This window comes from Perca fluviatilis, chromosome 19 (genome assembly GCF_010015445.1).
Source record: "Perca fluviatilis chromosome 19, GENO_Pfluv_1.0, whole genome shotgun sequence".
NCBI lineage: Eukaryota > Metazoa > Chordata > Actinopteri > Perciformes > Percidae > Perca > Perca fluviatilis.
Window position 1 is genome coordinate 28,437,018 of NC_053130.1, and position 11,500 is coordinate 28,448,517.

Sequence of the window (11,500 nt, forward strand, 5' to 3'; positions counted from 1 at the left end):
TATCTACCGGACCGAATAGCAACGTGGATTTCGGTGCCTTATTTAGGTGCCACTTAAATGCTAGCGCTTCTCTCTGATGTTCCGAAAACGGACATTAGAGGGAAGTGAAACATCGGGACGCTAGTTAACACTACACTCGACAGCACTCGACTCGACGGGTAACGTTAGCCTACCGTTAGCTAGTAGCTGGAGTAAACCCTGTTAAAATGCTGACAGCTAAACAGCGTAAAAGTGTCTGTATTTCACACCAGACTGTAGCTGCAGTTGTCTGAAAAACACAGACTCAGCCTTGCCTCGCCAGCCTCGTGGTGCATTCAAAATAATTGTAAAATACCCTTTTCCCATCCAGTGGTTGTTTTTGTAGTTAACAGGAATTTACTGGTGAACTAAGTTATTGTTATAAGTTATTACATTTTTAATAAAATATTTAAATTTGACCCTGTGGCCTTAGCAATACACAAGCCGTTCTTTAATGTCGCTGTTTTGTGCTCCTTTTTTAGTTTTTTTTTTTTAGATCAACTTTTTATTATTTATTTTTGAACAGACAAATACAATTTGAACAAGGTGCTCCTTTTTTATATATATATATTTGTGCATACATACATACATACATACATACATACATACATACATACAGGGAAACTGTCTTTTTCCTGATCCCATTAGCGATTGGCAACGGCGAGGGAGCCGTGCAGAGATGCTGGATGTGTCTGTGTCTGGGAGTGAAATTGGGTCACAGGAGGAGCTGACGGAGCAGCTCATCAAAGGCTGACGGGAGCAGAGAGGAGATGAGTGGTGTTACGCCGGCACTCTGCTGATGAATCCGTGAAATCACAGCTGTCCTCCAGTGTTTCCCTGTGACTTAAAAGTCACATTACGCATCATCAGAACTCTGGTCTGTGATGGTGACATTTCTAGATTATAAGGAACAGGATGTGCCTCAGACTTGAGCCTTTCCAGCAGAGCACCACATGCAAAAGTTGCAAGCTGATTTTACATAATGTCAGCCTCGGGTCAAACTGCATTTGCAAACTACTTGGGTTTGTTATTTGGATTACCAGGGGTTTTTACCACATTGTGGCGGTTTTATTTAATTTTCATTCAAATTTCCTTTATGTTGCTGTAATTGGTAAGTTGTTTACGTACATCCCTTCCAGCAATCCTCACCGTATTCTGCATTCAGTAGTTACGCAGACAGATGGGCACTTGAATGGCTTGACTATATATTGTTTCAAATGAATAATGACTTAAATACCAATAAATGCAGAAGAGCAAATTTCTCCACCTCTTAGCAGAGATATTTTTGTGCCGTCTTGAGTACCAGTCTCTAGCTGCGGGATACTCCGGGCATTAGTGCACTTCAAAGTGAGCAGGAGTGCGTTGTCTCTTTTGCCGCATCATTGCTGCAGTGTTCCTCCATTTCTTTTTTTTTTCTTTTTTTTTGTTATTGTAGATATATAGCCACAATGCTAGCTTATATTTTTTATTTGCTTGTTGTACAATCAGCCAATTGCTCCATGTGTATTGTGTTTAGTTAATCTCAGTTAAATATTCTTACTTTTTTTTAAATATAATTTTAGTGGCTTGGCTTCACAAGCGGTGGTATTTGCTGCAGCTTTAATTAGTTCCGGAATAATAATAATAAGAACTTCACAGTTTGGTGACAACACTGGCATGACAGCGTTATATCTGGGTGATGGAGGTAAAGCTGTGGACAGGTAGAGCCAGGGAGCGCTGTTGGTAAACTGCCACAGTAGTTATTTTCTCAGGGTTGCTGTGGAGGCCAGCTCATTTCTACAGACTTGACGGGCATTACTCATGTTTGGCTCCCAGGGTGGGACCCCTGCCTGCTGCCAGATCAGATGGGTGTGTGGGGGGGGGGGTGATTTGAAGCCACAGACAAGCTTTTCTATTAACCCAGGTTTTGATCATTTTCACTGACTTTTTGCACAGGAGATGGCAACCCAAAGAGTAGGGTAGCTATGTGCTATTCTGGCCCCATTCCCACCAGCACCTGCTGCAGAGCCAGAGCCAGCCGGTCATGCTAATTTTGCTAGCCATATAACTCCTGAGGACGGCGTGTCCTTGCTGCTCCTTCTTCTTTTTGGAGAGTAAACAAGCCAGCTGGAACAGTGTGCCAGCATGTGTGCCCACTATTGAGGAATTGCAGTTGCACTTTTTGCTTCTCTCCTTCACTTTTCCCCCTCCCTTCTTTTTAATTATCTTAATTATGGAATCTGCTGCCAGTGGCTGAAATGAATTGCTCCGCTCTCCATGCTGCCAGCAGCCATTAAGGGGCGACCCAGTTCCCTCCGGCCTGCAATGGTGTAATGCTTAGGCAGGGAGAAAAACGCAAGAGAGTCCAACGCTGTCATCAAAATATGCCATATTAGTGCGCTCAAGCAATGTGAGATCAATCCGCTCGGCACACACAGGTGCAGTAAAACCAAAAAAAGAGCTCTGGAAAGCATCAAAAGGCTGGCAGTGGACGAGGGAGAGCTTCTGTGTTTATGACTACTTTAGAAATGAAAGTGTGAGATTTTCTGTTGCGTGTTAAGTAGCTTTAAAAGTGCCAAATGCTTCTTGCTCACTTTGGGCTCCTTCCTCAACAAGTGGCCAGGAGCCTTGCTGTCTAAAGAGAAAGGCCTGAAAATACTGCACGGAACTGCGCTCTCACACTCAGCTTTTTTTAGTGTGAATATACTCTGCTGTAGAAATAAGTGTACAGCTAACAGTGGCTGAATTGTATACTACAACTTGTGGCGAGTACTTATGGGTAACAGCCTCACGGTGGCCTGGCTTTGCAAACAGCTTGATAAAGTCTCTTGTGTCCCAACTGTAAAAACCCATAATCCCAAAATAAGTTATTTTAGAAAGCTGCTGCTCTTTTTTTTTTTACACTTGGTGTGTAGGCTAATGTCAATGATGCATTTACAGTTTTGGTCTCGTCGCTCTGATTTCCTCTGCAGGCTCATGAAGACGTATCTGCTCAGGTGTTTGCATTCAATCAGTCCATGTCTTTAAATGACGACTTGGAGATGGCGGCTCTAGCAGTATCCCTGCCAACAGCCTGTAACCATCTGCAGCAAAGTCACCCTTAACTTTAAGTGATGGAAGCTCTTTGTGCTCCAAGGTTGATTTTTATTTTTTTATTTTATTTATTTTTACTTGCTGTACATCAGCCTTGTAGCGTAAATGAAATGAGATGATATATTTATCAATCTGCTGCTGACATGGCCAGAGAGAAGTGTTCTTGAACAAAGCCCTGCTTTCAAAAGGACCAATGACTTGGCACTATTTTGTAATGTCACTCCACTGCTTTATTTCCCAATTGTACAAGATGATGTATCAAGATTGCTATTTTATAAATGTCACCCTTCTCAAGAGACGAGCATGTTTGTTTAAAAAGCCTGTGGAAATGACCTTTGACCCCCTTTGTCGGTGAATATATTTATTTTTGCTTGTCCGATCTTCATAACGTTTGCTGAAAATTGGATATATATTAATCTATCTCATTCTATTTATTGGGAAACCTGTCAAGCGTTGGATTTCTTCACATGTTCATGAGCAAAAGGGTACCGAATGGTTCAGTGTTGCAGGGTTACCATACCATGTACATCTTCTATCTTACCTATAGTATAATCCTAGAAGTTAGCTCTACACTCCTAGAAGTTAGCTCTACACTGCGATAATGGAACAAAAAGCTGTTTAGAAAAATGTTAAGCTCCAACAAACATTTTAACCAACTCAAGGAACTACCCAGCTAGCTATAGCTGATCAAATCTGCCACTAACAGCTGTCATTTCAGCTGATAAATCTACCGTTGAGGAGCCTGCAAACAGAGGACTCATTGATTCCAAAAAAAAGTGTTTAAAGTGGTAAATCTGCCACGTTATCATTGTACACTGCACATTTGCCATGCGGGAACAGAAAGCTTGAAGAGTTAATTAACAGTAACTAAGGCTTAGTTACTGGCAAAGTCATGTGAAATACCCAAAAATGTGCTACTTTGGCAGAAAATGTTGTGTAGGCTATATGTAGGACAACATTAATTGAGAAAATATATATTTTTAGGGCCTTTTTAAATCCATCCTGCTCTGTGCTGTGGATCTTATCGTTCCGCTCTGCTCCCTCTGACTTCTGGGCTAGTTATTAATAGGCTGTGGATGGCTCTGTCTGGGTGAGGAAATCAGGTTGCCTTCCTGTAAATATTGCATGATTTCCCCCGAGTCGGCCTGGAATGCCAGAGAGGAGGATGCTGCAGAGAATTTTCTCAAGTTTTAATTTTTTAGGTCTTGCCCCCTGAGCTGATGTCAGGCAGCCGCCCTGAAAGACACGTTTGGACTTCAGATGAATCCTTATTACAATTTGGTCCAGATTCATCCCAGCTATTTTTAATCCAGGTAGAACCTGGCTGAGAAGCTCCTCCCTGTCAGTCAGTAAACTTGCAATACAAGGTGTGTGCCATTACCTGACCTGCTTCAAAGTCTCTTTTCTTTAACCTTCACGTGACTGCATTGTTGTCATTTTTTTGTAGCACGGGAAGGCTGCTGTCAGAAGGAAGCTCCCGCTTTAACATCATGCGCTCATGATAAGTTAGCGTGAGCTTCCTTGTGTCTTCAGCTGTTTACGGAAAGCTCAACTTTGTTTGGTAAAGGTCAGTGTGTCACTTTAGGACAAAACCAGCGATGACTGGTGCCTTTTTTCTGTAGATGAATTAGACGTGTATGTGTCGAGTTTGGATGTGTCTCTAGTTCCAGTGGTTGTGGGGTGTTTTTTACCTGCAGGAGTCTCATGACCCCTGCTGTACAGTCGCGCACTGTTCATTGGCACCGTGGCAACAATGGGTTTGACTGTTTGCCAGTGACGGGATGTTCATGTGTGGATTTACATAAATCTTTTTGCACGGATGCACTGGGATTAGATTAAAAAAAAAAAAAAAAAAAAAAGTGAATTGAAACAGCCCATCGGATTTCGCCGTATTTCTGATAAAATACAAAGTAGTTTTTAGTTTTAGCCATGCATTTCTGACCTTGTAATAATAAAATAGACTGCAATTGTAAAATGGCAAACTGTGACATCAACTGAATACTACCTGTGGTAGGTAATGTGCGGAGAAAGGGCCCAAAGGTCACGAACGTAGCTTTTCATGACAAATGTCACAGAGCTAGACCTCTAAACTGGTCTTTTTATGGTCCACAGGGGAGCACTGACACGCTGATTTATACACTGTAAAATGTCCTGCTCAGTATGCATGTTGCTCAAAGTTCTGCTCATATGTCAAGATTGTTTGTCAGGCTCAAGTCCAGTATAGGGCTGCACAATATATCATCTTTTTAATCTTCATCGCGATATCAACTGCCGCAATAAACGCATCGTGAAAGGCTGGGACGTATCACTTTTTTTTTTTTTTTTTTGATAGTTGAAAGGAGACATCAGTAGAAAACTGCTCATTACAATGTAACGTCACTTTTTTTTAGTGGTGCCTTTTTTTTTAAATTCACTTAAATGTTTTAATTTTTTTCATTAAAATGTTGGAAATTATTTCCTTGTTTTAAATTCAACAAGCAATTTTTTTTTTTATATATATTTTTTTTTTAGCAGAATCCTGAAAGCAGCAGAAAGGCAGAACTGAGTCCACTTTAATATCTGTTGATCGCAAGTAAAATCATCAGCTCGATACTCAACAATGTTATCGCATATCTTCACCATATTGTGCAGCCCTGGTCCAGTATCAGTGGGGCTATACACCAGAATGTCAAAATCAAAGTTGCCTGTGTACGACCTGGACTCACTCTGAGCGGTTTCCCTCCACCAGGCCCCGTGGTTTACGTGCTGGACCTGGCCGACCGGCTCATCTCTAAGGCCGGCCCCTTCGCCGCCGCCGGCATCATGGTGGGCTCCATCTACTGGACTGCAGTCACCTACGGAGCAGTCACTGTCATGCAGGTGTGACCAATGATTCCCCCCCCCTCCCCCAAAGAGGTTCTGGGTGATAATGGGCCCGGTCAGTCGAGTTAACTCCATGACGTTGGCTGTACCTGTGTGCTGGCATATTAAATCTTAGTGTGCTCAAAAGCGGTTTTGCAAGTCCTGCATGCATTTCTATTTGGACATTATCCATTTTGCAAAACTGCAAATGACGTGCACATGGTTAGGTACCCGTAAAGTCCCAGCAGCCTTTGTTGTGCTCCTCCCTTGCTCTGTTCTTTCCAATTTGCAAGTAAAAGTCGACCAGTTTCACTGCTCTGCTGTAGTTTTCCATCCTGACCGTCCCCTCTGCTCTCCAGGTGGTGGGCCATAAGGAGGGCCTGGACGTTATGGAGCGGGCCGACCCTCTGTTCCTGCTCATCGGCCTGCCCACCATCCCCGTCATGCTGATCCTCGGCAAGATGATCCGCTGGGAGGACTACGTCCTGCGTCTGTGGAGGAAGTACTCCAACAAGCTGCAGATCCTCAACAGCATCTTCCCAAGTCAGGAGACACACGTGCAGCACTCACTTTTCTTTTTCTTTTTTTTACTGTCGGTATTGTAGAACTTTGAACTGTATCAGGCAGCCGTGTGCTGCCGCAGCTTAGAGCACAGCCTCCACTGCTGGAGAAAATGGGACATAGATTCTTTCACAATTTCAAAGGCTGATAAATCCATTTAAGAACCACAGCTAGTGTCAAAATGGATCCAAACATCAGAATCGCCACAACCTCGTGATGATACAAAGCAAACGCAGGATAGTCAATTAGCAACACTATTGTTTGTGATGACCAGGTGTGTCTGATTCACTTTGCGGCATCACACACAGTAACTCTGTGCACATCCATCCCGAAACCCTTCACTGCCACTGGTTTATGCTCATTCCATCCGAGATAGACGGGCGCCACCATCAGATCTCAGGCTCTTGAACTGCCCGCTCTCTGCTTATTAAGATCAGGCTGCACTCACAGCGACCGATGCACTCATGTATGTTTTTTTATTTTATATTTTTATTTTTTTTAACTGGCTCCCTGCTGCTTTCCGTGCGTGTCTGCAGGGATCGGCTGCCCGGTTCCCCGCATCCCGGCAGAGGCCAGCCCCTTGGCAGACCACGTGTCGGCCACGCGGATCCTGTGCGGCGCCCTGGTCTTCCCCACCATCGCCACCATCGTGGGGAAGCTCATGTTCAGCAGCGTCAACTCCAACCTGCAGAGGACCATCCTGGTGGGTACAGCCCCAAACTCCTCCTGCGCCCAATCCAGGAAATGATGAATTAATGCTCGCAGTAATACAATCATGGGTACTTCAGACAATCAAGCCCTCTCTGCTGCGGTTTATAGATGGGACGATTGATAATAATTCATGAATTTAAATAATTCTCTAGGTGTTCCGGTGACTCAAATGGTACTTTCTACACGTTCCCCTGGCTTTCCCTCTTTAGATTCGGAGGGAACACGGCACCAATGCTAGTTCATAAATGATTCCAGTTCAGCCGGTGTTAATGGAGCATAATGTGAGCCATTGGTACATGAGAGGAACCCCAGCGGTGAGGACAGAGAGGTAACCAGAGTGGCTCATGGGATACCTCTGAACACTCTGTGCTCATCTGCTGAGCTCTGTGAGGGACTGAGCGGCTGCCGCTGACTCAACGCTCGCTCCCCCAACCAGTGCAAACCGAATTCAAAACACACTGTTGACCTCCGCACTAACTCACTTATTTCGACTCGCAAAGTAACCTTACATTTGGTAACTGCAGTACTAGTTGTATTTTACGTGTGGAGGAATAAATCATTGCAATACAATCTGGAGCGCGTCACGGTGTGTTTATGCATCTCAGTGTTTGGTCCCTCGCGGCAGCACTTGGTTGGACAGTTTACAGCCGGGACGACTTTTACAGATTATCTTTTGGGGGGCATTTTTAGGCCTTTATTTCCTCAGGGCAGACAAAATACACTATACCGTGGCCTGCGGGGGAGCCCACTTTTTGTTTTCCACGCGGGGGTGGTTTCTTAACTACTGACGCTTACAAAGATTCATAACTGCTAAAAGTGTATGCACTATACAAGATTTACCCTATTATACTTTATAATATTTAAAATGTATTGATAGATCAAACTGCAAACATCCACCCACAAACTGATTTGAAATGAGATTTCACATGAACAACGGTTAAAGTTACTCAGGCTACCGAAGAATACCATCATTCCTCCGTTCACTTAGACCTTAGCGACGCACCCCAAGCTTCCATCCTTAACAAACAGCCATGGATACGGGCTCTTCCAGTCTCTCCACTGATGCCTGTTCCAATTTAACGGCAGAGAGAAGAGCAAGAGGGGTCAGGATCATCTTCAGCCAGAGAGGACATTATTTCTTCAGTTTCTTCTTGCGTTGTCACCCCGGTGGGAGGTGTGCTAACGGGGCTCGCAGCAGGTGAATCGGTCGTGCTGTTAAAGTAAAACCAAAATTAATGAACTGCCTTGTTTTCTTTTTGCCATGGCTATATGATGCTTACTGCAGAATGGATTTCAAGGACTTTGCGCGCCGATTAATGGCCTCCGACGTTTATATTTTTTTCTGCGAATCTTTGAGTTAACATGTACTAAACAGGAGTTGAATTAGCAGCGCCGCCGCGCCTTGATGCTCATACCAAGAATAGCATGTATAATTATCTTTATTGAAGTGAGTTAGGTTTAAATCGCCGTCATGCATGAATGAATATTTTTGCAATTTTACACATAATAATCCACGATGATCACATTACACAAAACTGAAATTGCACGTGAAAATGACACATTGCCAATATTTTTTAGAGACCCCCCCCCCCCCAAATTTCACAAATCACATTTTCAGGGGAGCCCATGTCTTAAGGGGAGCGTAGCTCACACCCTGGGCCTCTGGCCCGCTGGTGAACGCTATTACATGGTCGCAGTATGTTGAACAATTTGGTTACTTCAGTGTCGTTCTTTCTTTGATTTCTTCACCTCCTTAGGAATTTCTGCTCTTTATTTAAGGGGATTTGGCTCGGTATTAAGACAAAAACAGAACTGCGCCTTAAAATGATTCCGTTTACGATGAATCAATTGACAATTTGTCCAAACAACAATAACCTAACCACTGCTAAAGTGCACATTTTGGAGTAAGAAACAGTCAGGACACGACACATCCTTCTTAAACAAAAACAAAATCTACAAACAAACCAAACGTTGGCCAGTTAGTGACCGTTATTTGACCACACCTTTACACTGAAGCTGCTCTTGAATGAAGACAGAGCTGAATCGGCCTATTTTTTAAAAACAAAAAAGCCTTTTTGTTGTTTTTTTTCCCTACAGGGAGGCATCGCCTTTGTGGCCATCAAGGGGGCGTTTAAGGTGTACTTCAAACAGCAGCAGTACCTGAGGCAAGCCCACCGCAAGATCCTGGACTTCCCTGAGCAGGAGGAAGCCTGAGGAGGCTGCGCCGTCCGGAGGGGGGGGACAGCCGGACCCCACACACAGACACGCGGGACTCTGAGCAGGAAGTGTTGGTGAAAACGGACTCGGGGGTCAGGGTCGGCCTCCCTTACGCCTCGACCCCTTCTGGAGCGATTCATCGCACGGCCGCTGACATTCACGCAAGGATCCCCACCGCCGCCACTACACGTTTTTAAACTTTTGACGCTTTTGGTAAAGTGAAGACGGATAACACTCGTCGACGCCGACTGGAGCATGTTTGCAGTCGGTGTGCGGTTATAGACACACACGTCGGAAAACCAAGGAGTCGTGCTTGTGTGACTCTCGGGTGGATTTGCTTCAACCACCACATAACTAACACTTATTGTAAACGTACTGTATTTTAAAGATTAAAAAGGCGGGCCATGTGTAATTTAGAAAGTTTTATAATAATAAATGGTTGTTTTATAATTATTTCAAAGATTTGAAAAGTCCCCCTTTTGCCTAAGTTTGGGGTTTGTATTAAATGCAACTGTTCAGTGTGGTGTAGAATGTATTAACAATTAAACAATAATTAATGTATAAATCCTGATGCAGTAGCTACATTAACCCCAACCAGGAAGCATCAAGAGAGAAACGACCCGCTGACCACATGGGGGGGGGGGGGTTTGAGACCCTGCAACTATGTGAGGGCTCTTTGTTTTTGTTCACAGGCCTCGGCAGCGTTTGTCGTCTGTAGCTTCATCTCCGCTCAACAAAACGCTCGTCTGTCGTGTCCCAAAGCTACAGCACGTGGTCGAGCCTGTCGCCGCGAGACATTTACAGCAGACGGGTGGACGGATAATGGACGCTTTTGGTCCTCGGAGCTTTTTTTTGCTGTGACGGGATGTTCTACCGGGAAATCATCTGAAAAGCTTGGGGAGACTCGCTCACCTGATGGTCCAGCACTTTGCTCTGGGAAGATGTGAAACTTTATTTTTTATTTGAGCTACAAATCCACTTTATTCCCCCAAACATGTGATGATAGGACTGTTGTGTTGCCCGAGTGCAAACTGCACCTCAGGTCAGCCTGCGGTTCTGAGGTAATGGACCTTTTCTCATGGCAGACATGTTGACATTTCGTAGTAGGAAAAGCACCGGTGTATTCAAAACCATTACTGATGGCTGCATTCCACTTAGGAGAGGTCCTGGTATTGTGCATGCTGAGTCACTGGAATAGCTTACTGGGACACTTGATGGAACTGAGCCATCGTTAAGGTTATCAATGTCAGCTGTGCTTTTCCTACTATGACAAGTCCAAATGTCTGCTGTGAAAAAGGTCCATTACCATGCAGATATAAGGGAAGCTTGGACACTGCTCATTGTGGGTGACATTTCTGGCAGGACTTCAATCAATCAAAATGACAAAAGCCAGGTCTTCTCACTACTGGCGATATCTAGCTATGCAGATGGTTTTGGATTCATTTGCCCGGGGTGTTTTCATCTATTTTATATATATTCCTGCCTATGTCTTGTTTTTACAAAACTTATTTTTGGAATTTATTTGCAACCATTTCTTCAGAAAACCTTTAAAGCAACACCAAAGCACTTCTCCTCTTCAGTCCCCCTACAGGTTGGAAGTAGATTTGTCCTTTATCGCGGTCGTATGTCTCATTCGAGCTACAGATGGCGCCGTTCTAGCCGATAGAAGGCCGCAAAGCGAATGCGGAAGGGCCGTTCACCCGGTTAAGAGATGATAAACCACTGAAACTATTTTGGAAACATTTTAAGGTACAAAAGAATCTTTGGTGTTGCTTTTAAGGAACGAGGTCTTTGTCAGTACCCGATCCGTTCCACCTGCACAATCCGTTCTGCGCATGTGCAAGATCACACGTATGCCATGACGTAGGCGCAGATGATAATGCTGCGTTCATTCCACCACCACCTTGGAATAACGGCACCGCTTCCACCTGCACGATCCGTTCTGCGCATGCGCAAGATGTTCACACGCTAGCCTCCAGCTAACGTTAGTTAGCTAATAGCTAATTCGGCGGACCGCTAGGTGATTATAGCGGTCCGCCGTTAGCCTCCCCCGGGAAGCTAACGTTAGTTTAGCTAACTG

At 44.3% G+C, this 11,500-nt stretch overlaps 1 protein-coding gene across 2 annotated transcripts in view; it reads left to right on the top strand.

Moving 5' to 3' along the window:
• Nucleotides 1-10,777, top strand: part of march5 (membrane-associated ring finger (C3HC4) 5) — a 35,529-nt gene extending 24,752 nt beyond the window's left edge. For both annotated transcript variants that reach the window (XM_039784912.1, XM_039784913.1), the window contains exons 3-6: nt 5,819-5,949; nt 6,291-6,474; nt 7,029-7,195; nt 9,301-10,777. In XM_039784912.1, coding sequence (XP_039640846.1) covers nt 5,819-5,949; nt 6,291-6,474; nt 7,029-7,195; nt 9,301-9,417 — 599 coding nt within the window. In that variant the 3' untranslated portion in view covers nt 9,418-10,777. The remainder of the gene's footprint in view (nt 1-5,818; nt 5,950-6,290; nt 6,475-7,028; nt 7,196-9,300) is intronic.
• The last annotated feature ends 723 nt before the right edge of the window (nt 10,778-11,500 follow it).